At 41.9% G+C, this 22,703-nt stretch overlaps 1 protein-coding gene across 3 annotated transcripts in view; it reads right to left on the bottom strand.

Annotated features, from left to right (window-relative positions):
- Marchf8 (membrane associated ring-CH-type finger 8) overlaps nucleotides 1-22,703 on the bottom strand; it is a 77,276-nt gene that overhangs the window by 17,696 nt on the left and 36,877 nt on the right. For all 3 annotated transcript variants that reach the window (XM_051155153.1, XM_051155152.1, XM_051155154.1), the window contains exon 3: nucleotides 396-446. In XM_051155153.1, coding sequence (XP_051011110.1) covers nucleotides 396-446 — 51 coding nt within the window. The remainder of the gene's footprint in view (nucleotides 1-395; nucleotides 447-22,703) is intronic.

Raw genomic sequence — 22,703 nt, 5'->3', positions numbered from 1 at the left:
GGACGATAGGAATGCATCAAAGAAAGAGGGGTGTGTAGGGGCTCGGGCAGTAAAGGGCATGCCTCTAAGCATGAGGAAATGAGCTTGGACTCTAGGTTGCCTGGCTGATTTAATGAGCATCACACTCAGTGCCAGATCTGGTGTTTTGTTTTGTTTTGTTTTGTTTTGTTTTAAAGGCAGAGAGCAACAGAAGAAGACACCTGACACTGACCTCTGGCTTCCAGGTTACACATGCACTAACATGCACACAAGAACATGTACATATATACAACACACACAGACACACTCCCTCTCTCCTCTCAAAAATTATAAAAAATGGCAGTATTAATCCATGAAAAGTCTTAAGAATACAAAATCCCCAGGGTACAAAATAATGTATTTTGGTGGCACTTCACCTTAGAAATGTTGCTTGGATGACTCATGGAATGTCCCAAAGTCTTCTCATTCTGCAAGAAAGCCAAACAGGTAGTAATTATTAAGCTCTGATTAAAAACATGCAAAGAACAAGTACTCAATTATAACACTTCTAGTAACAAGCTATTCCTGTAAGTAAACACAAACCACTGTACTAGATATATGGTTCTAGGTATTGGAAATTTGGGCAAAAGTAAATAAAACAATGATCCCTGACCTAAAGGAACTTATCAGGGAAGGAGCAGGATTTTGGAATAATAAAATAAAGCCATAACAATTGTCTTATGACATTTTGAGATTCATAGTCAGGGATGAGAAATCCTATGTTTTCTTATACCTGACAAGGACCATGTTATGAAAAACCACTAAAAGATGAGGAAGAAGGTAGGATGGGTGACCCCACCTCTAACTGTCAAAGTTTTGGTAATGCCCAATTCCCATCCTCTCCATTGAGTATGTCCTGGAGCACAGAATTCTAGGATTACATTGGCCTCCTCCCTCTCATATCGTTAACAACCCACCACAAACTAATTTATCAAGTTCTCCTCTTTTTGCCTCTCAACTTTGTATCTCATGTCCTCTTTTATTGTTAATGCTTTAAGATCTTTTTGTTTGTTGGTTTTTGTTTTTTGAGACAGGGTTTCTCTGTGTAGCCTTGGCTGTCCTGAACTCGCTGTGTAGACCAGGCTGGCATCGAACTCACAACAATCCACCTGCCTCTGCCTCCCGAGTGCTGGGATTAAAGGCGTGCGCCACCACTCCTGGCCAAGATCTTTAAAAAAATAACTTTTCTTTACTGTTCCTCTGCTCATAAGCTAACCTTCTCAATGTGTAACAATGGGACTGTAACTATTTTTAGAGACAGGGGCCTCTAATGTGGTGATTAATTTGTAAAGAAGTCACTAACGAGGACCACAGTCCAATACTGGAAGCATGCTGGCTGGACTGGAGATACTCTAAAGAGACACTGTGCCTCTCCCTTGGCTGTCAGTACTGAAACAATAGATTCCAAGACATTGAAAGTTCCCCAGGAATGTCATGTAGAGAAAGAAAAGGGTGGGAACATGGTGTCAGCAAAAGGAAAGCTTGTCTCCCAGACAGAAATTTCACATAGTCCTGACAACTTGTCATATGTACACAGTGGTAAAAGGCAGGACCACATCTTCACCAGGACTACTTAACCAAGTGTGTGGGGTTGTTGGAGAACGGCCTCCGCAGGCGCTTATGTTGAATGCTTGCTCCCCAGTTGGTGGAACTGTGGAGTGTGGCCTTGTTGGAGAGCTGTGTCAATGGGGGGTAGACGTTAGAGTTTCAAAAGCGCCTCTGTGTGTCTGTGCCTCCTATTTGTAGATCAAGATGTGAGCTTTCAGGTGTTCCTGCTGTCATGCTCTGCCATCATGGACTCTAACACTCTGAAACTGTAAGCCCCAAATTAAGTGCTTTCTTTTACATGTCAACTTGGCCATAGTGTTGTACCGCTGCAACAGAAAAGTAAATCTATCCTGCTAGGACCCCAGAGGGGGGCTTAGGGGATCACTGGACTTCTATGTGCTTCCAGTGTAGCCACACTGAATAGTCTCTTTTTGCTTTTCCCTATTGTGTCTTTGGTTGGCTTACTGAGGATGGGAGGCCAAGCCTGGCTTGTTAGGGTTGCTAGGACAGAGACTCACAGTAACAATATCACTGGTAGTCTAAGAAGAGACAGAGACAGAGACAGGACAGGCAGAAGGTAATATGAAGACACAGGAGCCAAAGAGGGATCAAAAGAAGCCAATCTTGCTGGTACTTCAAGCTGAGACACCCAGTCACCAATCACAAATCTTCTGCTACTTAAGCCAAAGTAGCCTAAAGCAGAGGTTCTCAATGTTCCTAACACTGTGACCCTTTAATATAGGTTCCTCATGCTGCGGTGACTCCAATCATAAAATTATTCTCATTGCTACTTCTTAATCATAATTTTTCTACTGTTATGAATCATAATGTAAATATGTGTTCTCTGATGGTCTTACACAACCCCTGTGAAAGGGTTGTTCACCTCCAAACTGGTCACAACCCACAGGTTGAGAACTGCTGCCTTAGCAAACAGTCTTCCTACTATGCATGCTTGTCTTACTTAGGGTCCATGTAAATACAAACAAAATCAATTACAAAAAAGATATTTTCACGTCTATTCTTATGATCCATTTTCTCTTATGTCTACACAAACTATGCCTAGGGGAAAGGATGCGTAAATATACTGAGGTAAAAACACTACGATTGTCAGAAGTAAAAAAGATCATTCAAAATCTTTCAGAAAGGCTTTCCACTCCATTAATCCTTGCTTGAAGATAACCAGGCATGCAGCTTGTCTGGCACTCTCATGCACAAGAACGTAGCTCTTATGGAAAGGATTGAGGAAGCCAGCAAGAAAGACTAAATTCTTTCCTTCTCTCAACACACCAAATTCCATACTGCCTTCTTTCTCATTCTTGCCTTGAAATTATATATATATATTGTTTCTCTTATGGAATAATCAATATTTTAGTGAAAGTTTTCAGATCAATTAGCACTTATATTTTGGTAATTTTTTTTTTTGGTGTTATAAAAATGTGTGCAAATTTCAAATATTTTTATCATGTTCTTTTATAAATCTGAACATAAACAAAACTACAGTTCTCTTTAAGTGTACAATATAGACACTGTTGTTAAATGTTTAGCCTTAATGAAAGACTTCTTGGTCTTAGATCAAACTGTTAAAAAGGAAAAGGATGAAATTATAAAGTATGCTCAAAGAATTGAGAATATGACATTAACAATAGCTTTAAGAGTTTAGGCTTTTGAACCCTCTGGGTCCTTCCATTCCGCCATTCTTCCATACCACTCTCAGTGCTCCACCCAAAGTCCAACAGTGTATCCTAGCATCTGTTCTGATCCCTCACTAGGTGTAGTCTCTCAGAGGCCATCTATGTTGGGCTAATATCCACCTATAAGTGACTATATACCATGCATGTCTTTCTGTGTCTGGGTCAGTTCATTCGGGATGATCATTTCTAGTTCCATCCATTTGTCTGCAAATGTCAAGATTTCCTTGTTTTTAATAGCTGAGTAGTATTCAGGGGGCCTGCACAAACTGTTGTACCAACCAAGGACAATGCATGCAGTAATCCTAGACCCCTGTTCAGATAGAACCAATGGAGAGATAATTCTCCAAGGCTGTCGGGAAAGCGGGGGGCTGCCTCTGACATGAACTCTCCTGCCCCCATTTGATTATATCGCCTTGGTGGGGAGACCCAGCAGCACACAGAGGAAGAGGAAGCAGGCTATCTGGATGAGACCTGATACGTTGTGGCCATATGGTGGGGGAGGAGGTCCTCTTATGTCAGAGGCCTAGGGGAGGGGAATAGGGCAGAAGAGGGACGGAGGGTGGGAACAGGAAGAAATAAGCAGGGGATAGCATTTAGGATATAATCTAAATAAATTATAATAAATTAAAATTTTAGAAAGAACTTAGGTTTTCATTCCGTCATGTTATTTATACACTCACCTGCTAGAAATATGGCTGTCCAAAAGTTCTGTACCTATTCAAGCCTCGTTTATGAATGAAAATGTACTACAGATAAACAAAGAGCACTGTTGTGAATTCTGGCTTTAAGATGAATGTACTGGTGATTTGCCACCAGATTTTAATTAACTCAGTAAGTTAAAATACCATACTTTGGATTATCTGTACAGAAAATCAGTTATATTCAGCATCCCATCACCTACTGTGGTGGTTTGGCTGAGAATGCCAGCCTCACCCCCACAACTCCCCATCCCCATGCAGGCTCATATATTTAAATGTTTGGTCCCCAGTTAGTGGAACCAACTGGATGGAGGAGGTGTGCTACTTGGGGTGGAGCTTTGAGGTTTCAAAAATACCCACACCATTCCCAGTTAGCTTTTTCCTCATGCCTGTGGATCAAGATATAAGTTCTCCACTACTGCTCCAAACACCATGTTTTTCTACCTACCTACCTGCCTGCCTGCCTGAAGCCATACACACAACGTGGTATAATCAGGATAACAACAACTATGGTAGCAGTGCACTAAAGAACATAATCGTTTCCACTGCATTTTCCACGAAGGATCCTTGAATTCACAATAGATTTTTATTGTTAATTATGTAAACAACTAAATGAACAGACATTTCTGGTTTTTAAAATTTATATATGGAAGCTGGAGAGATGGCACAGCAGTTAAAAGTACTGGCTTCTCTTCCAGAGAACCAGAGTTTGATTTCTACTACCCGTATAACAGCTTATAATTATCTGGAGCTACAGTTTCAGTTTATCTGATGCCCTCTTCTGACCTCTGTGGTCATCAGGCTCACACATGGTGCATATACATATATTCAGGCAAACACTCATACACACAAGATAAAAACAAATCTTAAACACCTAAGTGTTTTTTAAAGTATGAAATAAATATATAAAACCTTAAAGCTAATCTACCTCAGTGCAAGTTAGAATTCACTGATATATTGTACTACTTCCTACAGTTCTATATGAGCCACAACAGCTGCTGGAAGTCACAGTTAAGAATGCACTGACTTAGAAACACCCTCACTGACTAGCTACTAGAAACCAGGTACTGTTCTAGGCCCTTAAGAATGGGGCAGCAATAAAACAAAGACCCTCACACACTTATAGAGCTGAATAAGATGGAGAGGGAAAGTGGAGCATGATGGCCCATGCCTATAGTCAGGGTATTTGGGAAGCTGAGTCAGAGGGACTGTACAGTAAGACCCCGTCTCAAAAGAAAAGAAAAGTGTTACCAGATTTGGTTCCAATTACTTTTGTGTAATTCTGTGTCCAATAGCTCTGGAGCATCCCACAGTCCCAACAAACAAAAGCATCATCCATACAAAATCCAACAGACAAAACAAACGGCAGCATTAGAATAGCCCTGCCAGATGAAATTGCATGTCTACTGTGCAAGTGTATGTGCTCAAACATGCTCACATATACACATACACACACACACACACATTCACATTGATAAATGGTAAATAACAGCGACAAACAGAACAAAGACCCTTTGTTCCATCTTCTGTCTATTTTTCCAAATGCTCCCAAAGAAAGGACAGAGGTGGAGCCTGCAGACAATACCTTCTCTAGAAAAGGGTCTGTAGCTTCATTCATTCAAAAACTACATTATTCTTCTCAGGATTTTTTTAAAGCCAAAATCCATGACTCAAAATTAAATGGCCAACATGAATTAATAAAAAAATATTTTACATCAAAGGATGGTATTTAAAAATCGAGACATGACATTTAAGTGTTTATTGTCTTAAGAATATGTTTGATAAATACAAGGGACATATTCTGTTAGAACAAATTCTGTAACAAACAATGTACATCCCTGGCATGTAAACTGCAAGGTTAATGTTTGGTGGCCCCCGGGGAAAGATTTCTGAGTACCTCTGCGGTTCCAGAGCTTGCCATGGCATCCCTAAAGTCAGTGAGAAACCTGGGCAGTGCTGACAGGGCACTTCTCTTACCTGAAGCTTCATCTTCCAACAGGAATGCATGGGCGTGTCCTCAGTACAGATCTTTCCAGCAGCATGATGCCCTGCACAGGGGTGGGCTGTGCCTGAACTGCAGCTTTGCAGCAGCCAGCAGAACCTCACTGCTCTGTTGCTGGACGTCAGTGTAACATTCCTGGGATCAAACTGGACTAACTACCTACTTCCTCCAGCTGATTTTCAAGGAATGAGGTGGTTAATGAATAATTCATAACAAGCTCATTCCCGAAACCCATTTCACGTCTACCCTATGGTCCTCCTACAGCAGCATGCAATGGAAAGACTCTAAGCTATACTTGCTGATTTGCAAATAACTGAAGTTCAATTTCCAGTCGATGGCAGTAAATGGTACTGGATCTATTTGTTCTCGTTAGTTAACCTATCACCCAGACTTACTTGAGAGACTTCAATTTTAAAAAAAGGAAAAAAGGTAGAAAGGGTAAATAATTAACCACAGATATCTGAAAGAACAAGAACATTTTTCCATCTTGTCCTACTGGGGCTGAGCTGTAGGAGAAGCAGCAGAATACATGTAAATCCACGCCAGCTGGGGGGTGGGACTGCTGAGCAGTGATGCTAAGAAATAAACTGCTTGGGGGTTGGGTTCCCTGTTCTCTCGGGCTATAAATAAACCTTTTATCTCCCTGTTATTCTTCAAGTAAGCAGGTGAACATTTGTTTCCCACAACCTGTTAATGCTTGCATATTTACAAATGAGTGATGCCTAAAGCAGTCATTTTTTTGCTATTCAAAACACAATTCCAAGAGAAACTTGAACTGAAGACTGATGACCACCTCCCTGCTCTGGCCACTGCCTTAGGAAGTCCAGCAGCCTGACTTGCTCTCCTCCTGTTTCCTTTGGCCTCCGCTGGTGCCTGGATGTACTCCCTACAAATGTCATGTTTGAGCTCTCTGTCAGTGATCGGGGAAGGGAGGAAATATTCTGTTCCTAGCTGCTTATTTGTTGGTTTTGCAAAATGGTCTTCTATGGCCTCCTTGGCCCTGCATTTCTCCTTTCATTTTATTTTGTTACTTTATAATATCACTTCTGAGTTTATGCTTTCTAAAATTTAAGTGGTTTTGTTGTTGCCATTTTTAAGATTTTATTTTTAGGATCCAAACAGGGTGGTCCCCTTGGGTGGTTCACTCTTTAATCCCAGGACCTGGGAGGCAAAGGCAGGCGGATCTCTTTGAATTAGAGGACAGCTTGGTCTGTGTAGTGAATTCCAGGACAGCCAGGGCTACGTAGAGACCCTATCTTTAAAAAAAATAATAATAATTTTAGAGGCTAGAGTGATGGCTCAGCAGCTAGGAGCACTAGCTGCTCTTCAAGAGACCCAATCAGCTTCCCTTTCTTTGTCTAGATTATCCAATCCCATACAGTAGCACAAACCACCCAGTTCTGAAAGAGAAGAGGAATCCATTCTATCCCTAAACACACAAGTTTTTGGCTCTGCTGGACAAACTTGGATCCCAGGCCTGGATCCCTCACCATCAACTTGAGGTAGTCTGTCTCTGGATTTCCTGAAACCTGCTGCTCAATTTGGTTGAGTGCTGAGACTTTATTATACCTGTCTTTTTATTCTTTAAATTACCAGAGAAAAAGACTCATTTCCTACAACTCTAGTGACCTCCATCATAGTGGCATCAGCATCATTCCCTAGGCAGGTTGTCCCAGGCTGCAAAAGAAAGCTAGCTAGAAGCGAGCCAGAGAGCAGCATTGCTCCATGGTTTCTGCCCCAGTTCCTGCTTGAGCCTCTGGCTAGAATTCTCTCAATGACAGAGTGTGACCTACAGCCTAAAGTAAACTCTTTCTTCTGCAAGGTTGCTTTTGATCACAGTGTCCACCACAGAAATAGAATGAAATTAAAACATGGTGGCACATACTATGTCTCTCATTTCAGAAGGGTCCCGACACGCTTTGGGAAAGGACTGCTACATAGAAAAGCTCAATAGACCAGCCTGGCTGAGTTTCCCCACTTTAGCCCATTACATTGAGCCTGCAAACTAGACTTCCTGTCTGACTGATCAGAATTTCAGTGACGTGGAGAGGTGTGGATTTTGTAGGCCCAGGGGCTAATTACTAGTTATCTTGGGCTAACTTTAGCCCACTAAATAGCCATTCCTTTCTCCTCACTCTGTGTTGGACCTAATATCCTACGACTAACAGATAAAACCATACCTTATAACCTAATAGATAAAAATCTTTTAGCATATGCTGCTTTAACAGAACTCTAGTTTTACAGTAGCCAAGGGCTGAGTACTATCAGGCAGCTGGCGCTCCCATTTTGCTGCCACCTGTTCACCTGATGTACCCACCAACACATTTGAAAAGTGACTTGTTTATGGATTTCTTTCTTCTGTTTCTAGAAAGAGTTCATGAAAATGCCACCTTATTGGAATACAGTATTTGGGGTTCCTGAGCTCCGGTCACTAACATTTAGTTCCAGAATAAAGCACATCTTTCACTCCCTTTCCACTTCCTTCCTAGCTGACACAAACTGTATTCTTCTCCAGTGTATTTCCCTGTCCTAGGAGAAAAGCACTTAACCAAGACTTCTAGTCTCTTAGAATTTCCATCATTCTAGCTAGGATGGCTGAGACCTACCCACTCATTCCTGCCACCTGCCACTGAATTTTGCAGTATTTTGTCCACTCTATCTGTGAGACAGTGTAGAGAACAAAACAGCATCTAGCTCTATTTAGAATGCAAATGTGGAGGTAAGACTGAATAACTTAATTCTTAAAAGTAAAAAGATGCCACCTATAAACGTATCAGAGTATATTAAGAATATATGAGTACATGGGCATGTTACAAATGTATTAGGAGCTAGTGAAATGGTTTAATAGGCAATTGCTACCGAGCTTGGATACAGAGAGACAGGGTGGAGGGGGGGCGGAGAAGGAGAAGGAGGAGAGGAGGAGAGGAGGAGAGGGGTGAGGAGGGAGAGAAAGATTGCGAGATTAAATGATTAAGTAAATAAATATTTTTCTAAGAAACTAAAATAAGTCATGGGTACACACAAGTGGGTTTTGTTTTGGTTTTTACTTTTTATTGATTCTTTGTAAATTTTGCATCATGCACCATAGTTCAACTCATCTCCCCATCTCCATCCCACCCTTCACCTTTGCAACCCCCAAATTAACACACACACACACACACACACACACACACACACACACACACACACACACCACAGAAAAACATCTTTTCATAGAAGTTGTAGCATGTCACAGTGTGTCCCACAGTATATCCCTCTGTCCACACATCTTCACTTGCAAATGATCATTGCAATGAGTCTTTGGTCTGGTCAGAGGTCTCTGGCTTCTGTGACACCATCGATATTGGATCTACACTGAGGTTCCTACCGGTTATTCTGTTGTTGCTCTATATCACGGAGATCCTGCAGCTTTGGATCAGCAAGCCTGGCCCTCCATGCATCCCAACTATTCACAGATGATTTTGAGAGCAGGCTAACTCAGGGTACTGGATGGTGACTGAGCTAGTCAGCATACTAGCTCTGCCTTATCCATACCACTAGGGTGAATGCTCCAGCTAGGCCACCCAACAGTCCCTATCATCAGCAAGAGGCAGGGTCAGATATCCTGCTCTCATGCCCTAAGGGCTAGTTCACCTGCACCCCAGCCTCCAGAGCCAGCTCCACTGGTTCTGCCCAATCAAAGCACAGAGACCACTATCCCAAGTGCTGCAGCCAGTGAAGGGGCAGGGCTAGCTCTTCTGCTCTCACATCCTCAGGCCAGCTTAACCCTGCATTCCCCCTCAGGGCCAGCTCCACCATGTTGCCCATGTGAGGTGTAGGGCCCACTCTATAGCCAGTGAAGAGGCAGGACTAGATCTCCCAATCTCATGTCCTTGGGACCAACTCTCCCCGTGGTAATGAGTGGGGAGGAAGGGAGGGCATCACCACCAAACCTATGCCACCTGTGGCAGAGGAGTGGCGGGGGTAAATATTCTAAAAGTCTGCAAAAAACAGGCCTGAGGATTGAACACACCAGACCAATGAGGAGTGCAATACTCTCACATGGACCCCATAAACAAAAGATACCTGAAGCTAGGTATGGTGGCATACAACTAAGAAAATGACATCTAACATTGATGGTGATGCTCCCACTAACCTGTCACCCAACTACTTGCTTTGTTTTTCAAAGAATAGAAAGGTCGAGAACTCCCACCTGTCCTGAAGTTGCATCTCAGTTAGGTTCCCATGGCAGATGTAGCCTACTCAGACCCACTCCTATGCCTCACACCTCCACACCCTCCATCGTCCTGTATCTGGCCTCTGTAGCTCAACTTTGGAGACTCAACACTGAAATCTCTAGAAGCTCTCCAACTTCTTAGGTGATGGTCTTGTGCACTGTGTATTCAGATGCTGATTTCTGTGCCCCAAGATCAGGTTGCAGTTTGGACATGGGCACTGTCACAATCATTGAAGAATCTCCCATATCAACGTTGTGTATAGAATGCTTCCCAATTATCTCTGATTGGTTAACAAAGAAGCTGACTGGGCAGAGGAGAGAGGAGGCAGGACTTCTGTGCCCAGTAGAGACCAGAGGAAGAGGTTCAGGAAGGAGGGAAAAAAGGAGGGAGTGAAAGGAGAGGGAGAGGGAAGCACAGGGGGATGGGGCGGTGAGCACACCATGACAAGGCCATGAGGAGTTCACCATAAGGATAGAGAGACACTGCACAAGGCCAAGGGGAGACTGAGATGGCAAGTAACAAAGGGCACACAGCTAGGAGGTAGCCTGACTAGCATGAGTGAGTTAGAACAGATGAATATTTGCCCAGTTATAGTGCTTAAAGCTTGTTGAATAAACCTATAGGTCTCTGTGTCAATTACTTAGGAGCTACATTGAGTATTAGGGAAAAAAAACCCTTATTTATTTTTACAACAATTGAGTTCTTTAAAACCGTATCTACCCCATTGCACCTGCATCAGCTCTCTGCCTATGCCTCTTTGAACTCCAACTCTGCTGTGGCCTCTTAACACTTCTGTAGCGATTCTGCAACACACACACACACCTGTGCAATGTGATCTGACAGTTAATATTCATGACTAAGATAGAAAATAATGGAGTTGTAGCTAATAGCCAGCTACCAAAGAAAACAAAGACTATACAAACTGTAGTCAAGAGGGCTTAAGTTGCATATGAATTTGTTAATTCAATAAATTTTGACACCAAGGAAAGACACAAATATGCCCACTTGTTCCTGATGTTGTGCTCATGGCACCCACCCTCTGCACAGTATAGGTCTATGATTTTCTCTAAGCAAGCCTTCTAAATTCTTGAAGGCTTATTTTTTTCCCACTGATCCTTAGCTGACTTCTTTGCTGAATCTGCAGTTGGTATGTTTCTTCCAGTTTTTACTTACTCTTTATACTACTGAGTCTAAGAATTTGACTTTACTCAATTATTTTTAAATTGAGATTTATTACTTAGAGAAATTTAAACACAGCCAATAATCATTCAGTCATTTATTTATCAAGACACAGTCTTATTCTGTCACCATGGATGGTGTATGGACCTGCTGTATGGACCAGGTTGGCCTTGAACTTACAGAGATCCTCCTGCTGCTGTCTCCCAAGTGTTGGGATAAATCCACTGATCTACAAGGGCTGACTACATCTATCAGTTGTAAAGGCCAGAGCTCAATCACTAGAGCTCACATAAAAGATGAAGCACTGAACCAATGCTACAGAGTTTTTTTTTTTTAATTGAACTCTGTATGTATGCTGTGAAAAGTGTGCCACACAGGCACATACATAAACATGTGTGTGTGTGTGTGTGTGTGTGTGTGTGTAGAATATTTTTTAAAGTGTCAAAGTGTTAAAGTGTCAAAATGTATTACTGGGACATAATAAAGTTAGATGCTAACATGCTGAGCCTTCCCTCTTTAACTCAACTTTGATTTTACTCCCTATTCTGTTTGCCACATGTCTCAGGGATGCCAACACCTCTTCTCCCTAAGTATGTCAGGCTAGCAAGTACTTCACAAGGCTGCTAAGGTGAGAGCTGCTAAGAACCCTGGAAAATACCCTCCTCATCCTTAGAGAAAAAATGTGAATCTTCTCTTCTTGACACAAGGCCGAGAGCCAGGCTGACTGCTACTGACAGCCATCTGCTACTGTAAGGGAGACTTCCCCTGAGGTGGAGACGGGTGACTGTGAATGGCAGAGCACAGAGAGAGCCTAGGCCTTGAGTATGTGCCTGAAACACTAAGTCAGCACACCTGAAGCCCACCTTTCTCATATGAGTACTTGTACACACGAGCTAGGAAAGTTTTTCAGGTTGGGCTGCTCAGTCTGTGCCTGCAGCTGAAAGCATCCTAAAAACATCTGGCCTATCTATTTGTAATATTAAACCCTCTTATGAGCATTTTAAATTAGCATAAAATTTCAAATCCATTATAAAGGAATCTAATGTGACTTTGAGAATCCTTAGGAAAAAAAATCAATGATCCTCAGAATTAACAGAGACCTAGCATGGGGCACAGTAATGCATGTGTTCCAGCTCCCTGGAAACAGGAAGCTCACGAGTTCAAAGCCATCTCAGGCTACATATCACTAAACCTTGTTCTTGAAGGAAAAACAACAAAAATACAAATATTATCTAGTCCAACAAGTAAGGAGCATAGGCCACTTTATCCTCTATGTCATAAGCATACTTGTTTCCCCTCAACAGCCTCCCAGAAGCAGCTCTCCAGGCAGCTTCCCACAGAGCCAGTTCTATCCACTTTGCTTTATATGAAAATAAAAGTAAACCTACTTGCCAACGATCTCATACTTTGCCTTAAAAAATCAATGGGCACACTGAGTTGTAAAAGTGGAACAGAAGGGTGTCACAGTCGAGCTCAATGATGGATGCAGTAATAAATACAGCATGCACATGCCATGCTTGGAACACCAGTTTCACTAGATTGTCAGTTAACAGTTCATAGCAGAACCACTAATCAGCATATGAATAGGCTACTAGCATTTTTCCTCACAGTTTACACACACACACACACACACACACACACACACACACACAACTCTTTCATGCTTCAGGTGTCTTCTCCCTCCTGATAACGATGATATGAATATAAAAGGAGAATTTCTTCACTTAAGTTGGGGCAAAAATAATTGCAATTTTTCACAGCTGAAATTTGCTGCTTGCTATCAGAACACACTGCTCATTTGGTTACACTGCTCATTTCTTCACTCTTTTTTCTTTCCTAGTGACTTTGCTATATAATTCGTATTTACTTCATCTGTGATGATAATGTTAGACAAAAAATAAAATCAAACAATTTTCTTTTTTTTTTTTTTTTTTTTTTTTGGTTTTTCGAGACAGGGTTTCTCTGTGTAGCCTTGGCCATCCTGGACTCACTTTGTAGACCAGGCTGGCCTCGAACTCACAGCAATCCGCCTGCCTCTGCCTCCTAAGTGCTGGGATTAAAGGCGTGCGCCACCACACCCGGCTCTCAAACAATTTTCTTATTCAAGTTGCAAAGAGCAGTGGAGAGTGCTCTCAGCCATCATCAATGATCTGTCAGGGACTCCTCTTGAATGTGCAATGATGCGGTGGCTGGGGAGGCTTTTCAAAAGAGAAGTGTAGTGGCTGCCATCAGAAGTTGACAGTGACCAACTGAGAGCAGCCATCAGAGCTGATTCTCTTACAATAAAAGGAGAAGTTGCCATGCAGACCAGCAGCGGAAGCAAACTGGAATAGTGACAAGGCTTGGTGAGTGCGTCATGACCTGACAAAACATCAGTCATACTGTTGAGCTGTCATCCTCTTTTTTTCAGCATAGTAACAATAAACCATTTCTTGATCAGACAGCGACACAAGGTACATTATATTCAATACCTGGTGATAGTCATTCAACTCAGTGACTGGACCAACAGCTGCAAAGCCTTCCTATGCAGACCTGCAGCAAATGGTCTGGTCCACCACGAGTTTCTGAATCTGAGAAGTCGGCTCAGCAGGGCAACAGGATACACCAAAACCCCAAAACCTCGTCCAGGACTAGTCAGTGGAAAGGGTCTAAATCTTTCCTCTACAGCACCTGAACACACACTGCAAATCAACACTTCAGAATCTGAACAAACTGGGTCACAGAGTTTTGGGTCATTCACCATGTTCACCTATCCTCTGCCAAGCAACTACTTCTTTAAGCATCTTAGCAACTTTCTCTGAGGAAAACATTTCTACAAACACTAGGAACAGAAGACGCTTTCCAAGAACGCCTCAGATCCTGAAGCACGGATTCTTATGTTGTAGGAATATACAAACTTAGTTCTCATTGGCAGAAATGTGTTGACTGGAATGGTTCCTGATTTAAATTCAGGCTCTGAGCTGGGCACTGGTGCACGCCTTTAATCCCAGCACTCAGGAGGCAGAGGCAGATGGATATCTGTAAGTTTGAGGCCAGCCTGGTCTACAATGCAGGATAGCCAGAGTTATTACACAGATAAACCCTGTCTCAAAATAAATAAATACATAAATTCATTCATTCCAGGGTCTGAAACCAAAATTCCTTTTGCACAAAACTAACAAAAGAAACAAAAACTTGGTACATTGAGATTCCAGGTTTTGCCTTTCAAATTCCTCTGTGCTTTCGTGAAATTTTTCTGTATCTTCATGTCCTTAGTAGACTGACATTGAGGTAAACAAACTTTAAACATAAAGGGCTGAGGAGAATATTATGTGTAAGAGATAAGATGATAATGACAGTCTCTCATCCATCTTCATGAAATCAACTAGCTTTTCTTGACGCCAGCAACACTTCCTCCTCATCACCCAGATTGGTACAACTGCCTTTCATGTGGCCATGAACCAGGGAACTAAGTTGTGTGTCTCTCTGACCTCAGTATTGGCCTCTTAGTGCTCGCAGCCTCCATGTGGCCACTCCAGCAGTGTCTATTTCCCACCTCCACCCCTTGAATTCTAGTGAAAATAAGTTTACTCATTATAGCAAACTGTTCTATATAATCTGGGAAATGATCTATGCCAGCAGTACTTGTGGTTTTGAACGAGTGAATTTATTAAGTTCCAGTAACCAAAAATTAAAGAAATAGCGAACAGGACACAGAGCAGCATAGAGGAAAACATCAAATCAGGAGTCTGCAGCATCCAGCACAGACAACTGGAGTATCTGGACTACCGAGAGAGCAAACAAAAGTAACATTTTCAGGTTGGGGCTTGGAAATATGCAGACAACAGCTGGGGAAGTCAGGGAGCTGAGCAGGAATCCTGCCTGAGCTTCCTACGGTGAGCTTTGGGTCTCCCCAATGCTGGCGATTTTATATCATGGGATGAACAACAGCAAATCGGTCAGAAACGGCTTCTTCCATTTTAGCTGTAGAGTTGGAGAAGGGGAGTAGCCTCTCTACTGACAGGGAATCTTGCCACTTCTGAGACAAACACACTTCAGTTTGAAGCCATGGGATAGGGATCCCATTTCCAGAGCCAACTTCTTAGTGCGGCTAAAGAGCATGTAGTGCATATCACTAACACTCCACGTGCTGTGCTCCTCTTCCCTTGGGATTTCTGCAGTGCACTATTTTCCTGGCACTTTTCTCTGTCTTCATTTAACTCTTACTTGTAAAACAGGGTCTCATGTAGGCCATGCTTCCTCAGAACTCACCAATGATGACCTTGAACTTCTGATCCTCTTACTTCCACCTCTCTCCCAAGTACTAGGATTATAGGTCTGTGCCAACCATGACCAGGCTTTGCTGTTCTGGGTGTCAAACCCAGAGCTTTGGAAAAATTAGCAAGCACTCTAACCAACTGAGTATGGTATCTCCTCCTGCCCAGTTCCTAAAACTTCTGAAAGATTCAACTTTGATTTATCTTATTCTAGAAAATCTCCCTGGATCAGAGGCTCTTACAACAACACTTATCACATTAGAAGGTTTGTCTACTTTTGCTTCCTGCTACAGAACAAAGCAGGAAGAGAGGGGCTGAGGCAAGGAAAGCAGCTGGAAAGCTTTAGTAGTACAGGTAGAGAGGGTCTGTGCTGCACATCCGCCCGGAGACTGACAGAACACAAGAACTAGACAACATGTGTACCATGCCATGTGTACACTTGATGTCTGACTACCACCTGCTATGTAATAGATGCTCAGTAAATATTTGTGCAAAGAATTAATAAATTAATGAGGGCTTACGTTAAAAACATTCAAAAACAAAGAGAATGGAGGTGGGCAAGGTCCTCCCAGAGGGACAGACGCTGACCTTAAGTAGCCAACAAAGAAAATGGTTGTAAGGATCGCGGTGTGAAGAGTGTATGGGAATATTATCTACACCATGTACTACAGAGAACATACCAGCTGCTTTCTAAGGCTCATCTCTAAAAAGGAGAGAATAATGAGTTTGTTGTTCTTAGTGCTCACATGGAGGTTATGTTGTTTAGATGGCCCAATCCTAAGGCCTTACAGCAACAAGCCATGCAGAGTGAGCATGAAGCCAGCATCTGATACAGCAACTCAACCCTCAGCAGCAGTGTTCCCCACACTCAAAATAAGCAAGACAATTCTCAGAGGCAAAAAAAAAAAGAAAAGAAAAAGAAAAAAAAGGGGAAACAAAACAAAACAAAATAAAAAACCCTAAAACAACAACAACAACAGGTAAAAATAGTTAAACAAGAAGCTAGAGCTAATTAGGTTGTAATTACATATTCACAAAGAGAAAATATATTGTAAAGACATAAAATGATTAAAAAATTTTCTAATGTCACTGGGCAGGGGTGGCGCACACCTTAAATCTCAGCACTTGGGAGGCAGAGGCGGGTGGATCTCTGTGAGTTTGAGGCCCGCCTGGCCTACAAAACTACATAGAGAAACCCTGTCTCGAAAAACAAAATTTTCTAATGTCAAAGGCAGTACTGAGAAGAAAACCATGGCAACAGTGTGAGAACAGTGCACAGGGTGAGGGTAGAGGCACTTCAAGAGGCAGGGTCAGGAAACAATAGCTGAGAGCACTCCGGAACCCAGGAAAGACTTGCCACAGATAAATGACTCGGGCTGTGATGCACTCTGAGACAACTATGACAAGGTACCCTGCACTGTCACTGGTTTTCTAAGGGTTCCTTCAAAGACAAGTTATACAGATGAACAAACAAATGTGTGCGCTCTATTTATATTCATCTGCAAGAAATTATATTTAGAAGAAACATGGGACAATATTCAAACTCAGGTGACAACAACATTTCTCTTTGGGTCTGTTTATTCTTGAATGACATTAAAAAAAAAGTCACCTTGCTGAAGCCAGGCATTCGAAGGCATTAATAATTATTTAGAGTATTGTAATAGTATCTTACAGTGTTATTTAGCGAAATCTCTGCATTAAAAACAAATCTGGATGGTTTTAATATTTTTAATAGTTACTGAAAGAATATCTGAAAAGTTATCTGCTACCTGGTTCATTAACACTACAAGCAAGTAGTGACAACCAACAAATCATATTCATCAGTGTCACATGACTAATGAAATTTATAACCTTCACTCAACTTTTCTTTAACACACAAAGGCATCAGGAAATGACTCTCTTGCCACATATTCTTACTGTTTTATCACATGAGCTCTAGCAAAATCTCCTCCCCAGACTAGTGCCCGGCATTCAGCTACATATTCTAAGCAAATGGACAAGGCATTATTTTAAGATCCAAGAACGTAAGAAAAGCAAAGCAGTTCAAACTTGGCAAAGCTGAATTTAATGTTTGGTAATAGCACCTTCCCCCACCTCCCCTTAACTCCAAGGAAACCATCAGAGCTCACTCATCTCCATACTCTCAACAAGAAGGCCGAAAGTGGTATTTAGTGAAGAAGGACTCATCTTCAATTCATGAACAACAAGTGTGCTATAAATGCCACTAGGCTGGTCCCCACGGCAGCACTGTGCTAGCTGTGATTACCAAACAAGATGAGAATCCGGGAGGCAAATTTTAAAAGATGCTAGACAGCTGCCCCCACAAACACCACAAGAAAATATATCCCAGCTTGGCGCAGTGGTACACACCTGTAACCCAGCAGAGGCAGGCGGATCTCTGAAAGTTTGAAGGCAACCTGGTCTACAAAGTGAATCTTAGACAGCCAAGGCTATACAGAGAAACCCTGACTTGAAAAACCAAACCAAACAAACAAAAAGAAAAAGAAAGAAAGAAAAGAAAAGAAGGAAGAAAGAGAAAAGACATCCCTATTTCGAGGCATGAGAATGTTATTATGGTGTGAACACGGTTAGTGCCCACGTCCTCCCTTTCTTTATTAAAAGAGGAGGCAGATGGATCCATTATATATGGGTGAGCGTTGGTCCCCAGAGAGAGTGGGCATTAACCAGAGGGAGGAAGCATTGACCTGATCTTCCTAGGGCCAGATTGGCTTGTCAAGATGTCTTTTTGAGGAGAGAGAGGTCCCCAACATACAGTGAACAAGACAGTTTTTGACATCAACCTCTATGTAATTAGGTTTATTTCTCAGGGGACTCAGATAGGACAATCGAGTCCTCCCCCTGTGGTATTTTGTCCTATACCCCTTGTAGGTGTCCATGTCTTATGGCAGGCAATATCTGAGTATATGCCATTCTCACCATGCCAAGGAAGGGGGAAAGGAAGCACATTAGTGTTCAAGCTTATCAGGCCTTGGTCTGCCAAGTCAAGTTTATGATAATACACCTGTATTGCTTGGGCATCTACCTGTTGTTTTATAAAGGTGCTAAGGCATCTAAAAGCCCAGGGGCCAAAAGAGATAAGGAGGAGAAATCCTATCAGGGGGCCTAGAATGAAGGGCAACAACGTAGTAAGCCAAGGGGAGGTGGAGAACAAGTTATGGAACCAACTCTGTTCCTGTTCTTGTTTTTGTTTGTTTGTTTGTTTGTTTGTTGTTTTTGTTTTTTCTTTTTTAAGCCTTCTCTAACGTTGGCCATGCTCTCTTTGACCACCCCAGAGTGGTCCATATAAAGGCAACATTCTTCTTTGAGGGCAGCATAGAGTCTGCCTTGTTGGAGGAATAGCAGGTTTAGATCTTAGCAGCTTGTAATTTACAGGTGATCTCTGGATGGAGTCTGTTAGTCAGGTAAAATCTGCTGAAATAAATACAGACTGGGGACAGAAGTTAAAAATTGTGTCCATAAGGCAGCTAGGGTAGGCTTATGTCTTTGAAATCCAGTAAAAGCATAAACATTTTTTTTTGTCCAGAAGGCTTGATATACAGATTTGACAGACTCGTTTTTAATAAGCAGCCAGTACTTTACCAGTTTAGTATAACCACTGCTCTTATTTTAAACCTGTAACTTGCACTTACCAACATTTAGACATTTTTTTAAGACCCTCAAATCTTAAACATTTTTTCAGACCTTTAAACATAGGAAGCCACTGCTAGGATGTGGGAGTCTCTGTCTTAATTAGTTTAAATATAATTAATGTCACATTTAGTAGATCTCTGATAAGCTTGAGGACCAGCATATCTGTGCTCAGTCCTCATCTGGGTTTAGCTCTCTACTCTAACCTTTATTTTATAAACATAAAACAGAACGTTATAATCTGTAGTCTGCAGATAAGTGCTAGAGGACCACATCTGTTTAATTTTAGTATATCTGAATTGTTTGTTTCTAGCTATATATTGTGATTAACTGAGCTAGTACCTAACAAAACCATAGGCTTTAATTATTTTAAACAGCTTGTGATAGTAGCTCTTAACTATACATACCAGCTGTAGTTAAAGTACCAGTATGGCTTAAGAATATTTATTATTATGTCTATAACTTTTATTACTGTTGTATTTTTTAACCCACTAGCAATCATTGAAGACATAGACAATATTGATTAATTAAACTTTTTTTTTTTTTATATAGTGGGGCAGGTATGGGAGTGGCTGTTAGAGAATCTGTGCCCTCTGTACTCTCCTCTCTTTGTTCATCCCCATCCTCTGTCATGCGTGGGACATGAAGAGGTCCTTACCAGAAGCTGTTCAGCCTCCAGAAGTATAAGCTTCTTTCTAACTTAGCCAGTCTTGGGTACTCTGTTACAGCAATAGAAACTGTGCTGAGGCAAGCATTAATGTCCTCGGATTCTTACAGGACAGGTAAGGAATAACTCTCAGGGCCAAAGGAATGACGCCAGAGGCAGGGACATGTTAACTGACAGTGATTTAGCTTAGTATTTAAACAACGCATATTGGTCTCTTCGTTTAGTTATGTCTCTAGAAAGAAGCCAAGAACTAGTAAAAGAGTAGGCTGAATACTGACATGCAAAGTTGAATATGTAGAAGCAATTTTTATCCTGCAAAATAAAACTACAGTTCATGGGAGTAAACAGTGGGGCTGCTAAGAAGAGAAAGCTAGAGACTGTTGGTGAGAGACTTTGCATCCTTTATAGTTAAAAAACAAACAAAAAACGAAAAAATGTCTGAAAATAGCAGGTCGGCCAGCTGTGGTATCTAGTGCATGTCTGCTGTCCTGAACTTTGGAAACTGAAATGGGAGGACTATGAGGAAGAGGGAAAACACAGAAGTGGGAAAAGGAAGGAAGAAAAAATAGGAAAGTAGGGGAAGGGGGTGAGAGGGAGGGAGAAGGAGGCTGAAGGAAGGAGTGGCCCAGCACCCTGAGGAGGCCCTGAAAACAGGCTGCCCTGAAGACACAAAGCAGATCAGATAACTATCAATTTGATGGTTCATGATAAAATCCCCCTGCTGACCTCAAAAGGATCAATGGTGCCAGAAACAGAATTCCTTTAAAATATGAGAACTTATCTTTTGTTTTCCATGTGTAGTCTAAATACAAGCCGGCCATGGATCACCTTTCTTATTATGCTTTCAGGAATACAATGATGTGGACCAGTTTTTTTCAGGGTAGGAAATGAAAATGTATTTTCTGGATAATCGTACAAATTGAGTCCCAGGTGATTCGGTCCTCCACTGAAATGCACCCATTCATACTCACAGCTTTGATGACACATGAGGCAAGGGGACAGAGGGGCAGAGCATGCAGCATCCACTGAGCTTGTCCAATCTTGGCAAAAGTGAAGTGCATGCCAGGACCAGCAGCACACACCTGGAATCCTCACACTTAGGTGGCCAACAGAAGAGGATAAAGTTTGAGACTACCCTGGGCTACAGAGAGTGCATATTGAAACCTGTCTTAAAAGAAGGTGGTGGTTTTTCCCAGTTTTTAAGTGGCAGTATTAGCACTTAACTTAGCAGTTAGTAGGGGCATAATAAAGCCAGCAGCAGTGTTTGGCACTAGATGCAGCAGTTGAACCTTAATGATTCACTGCCTCCTGATCATTCCTGATCATTCCTGATCAGGGCAGTCATCCTGCAGCACTGGGAACCAGCTCTTTCTGGGAAGCTAGAGAAGCATCTCCTTCCCTGTAGTAAAAATCTCTCCTTAATTTGGAAAAAATACTGTTGCTTATAGTGGGCCCTAGAATCCTGACCTTAAGACAGGAAAACGGACATTGTCCTAAAATGGAAAGTAACTTACGATGACCATCAAACAAATTTGAATTTCTAAACACTCACTTGGAAACCAATTATAAAGCTGTCTTTTAGAATTTTAACTTACATACACATTAATAATCACATACTTAAGGGTACACAAGGCTGCTTTACGATAGGCCTGAAAGCAAGATATCACTAACTTCAAGATGTAAAGAAAAAGAATGTATTCTCTAAGACAGTTAAGACTAAACAATAATTTCCTTTGAAATGAAGATTTCCAAAAAGAGCCTAAAGGCTGAAAAGTAATGGCTTAGTGTCTATAAAAAACTAAAAAGCCACATAGCAGCTCATGTCCTTAATCCCAACAGGAAGCAGAGGCAAGTGGATCTCTTTGAGCTCAAGGCCAGTTTGTTCTACACAATGAGTGCAGAGATAGCCAGAACTACACAATGAGACCCTGTCTCAAAAAAGAAAAAAAAACAAACCTAAAAAGCAGCAGTCCTCTCAAAGAATCGTTTAGCCACTGTAAGTGACAGCCAAAAAAAAAAAAAAATCTTTATGGATTACCAAATACTCAAGCAGTCCTCATGCCACGGCAAGTGACTCCACCTTCATCTACAGGTACCATAACTATGTGCAAGTCATTAGCAATCCATAGAGTAGCAGACAGAGGCTCACACAGTGCATGCTGTAGACAAAATTGTGCATAAAGTCCCCTTGGGTACAACCTGAGATAAAGACTTTGTCTTTGCAGCCCCCAAACCTCAGGAGGAGGAGGAGGAAGACGAGGAGGAGGAAGAAGAAGAGCCACTGCAGGGCTTCTCTTTCTCTCACTCCTCAGTATAGGCAGGCTACAAACTGCATCAAAAGGTTTTGGGTTGACCTTGTGGTCTCCTCAACCTGAGTCACTCTGCCTTCTCCTTTCGCTTTCACCACAGAATCCCAGTGTCCTACAGGAAGCCTTTCCTGACCCTTTGGGCTTAGGTTAGTCCTGAATTCCTCCATCACCGACCTTATCCAACTAATGCTTCTATGTGCCAAGCCAGGTCGCCAGCAGCATGAAAACAGAGATAGGCTGATCATACTGATGTCCTGAATGCAGTAACAAGTCCCTAAATCTTTGCTCAATTACACTTAGACACTGCATCTTGTTTTGAGAATCTAAAGAGTTTCCTTTTAGGAATGTGTAAGACATGATCAGCAGACGTAGACAACTGAGACGAGTGTGCTACTTACCACTAAGAAGCTGGTAAGCCTATGCCAAACCCTCAGAACCCAGAAACCTGCAGAAGACTGCCTCTGAACACA

This window comes from Acomys russatus, chromosome 13 (genome assembly GCF_903995435.1).
Source record: "Acomys russatus chromosome 13, mAcoRus1.1, whole genome shotgun sequence".
Classification (NCBI taxonomy): domain Eukaryota; kingdom Metazoa; phylum Chordata; class Mammalia; order Rodentia; family Muridae; genus Acomys; species Acomys russatus.
Note: the sequence above shows the minus strand (reverse complement) of the source record. Positions and strands in the feature narration are given on the sequence as shown.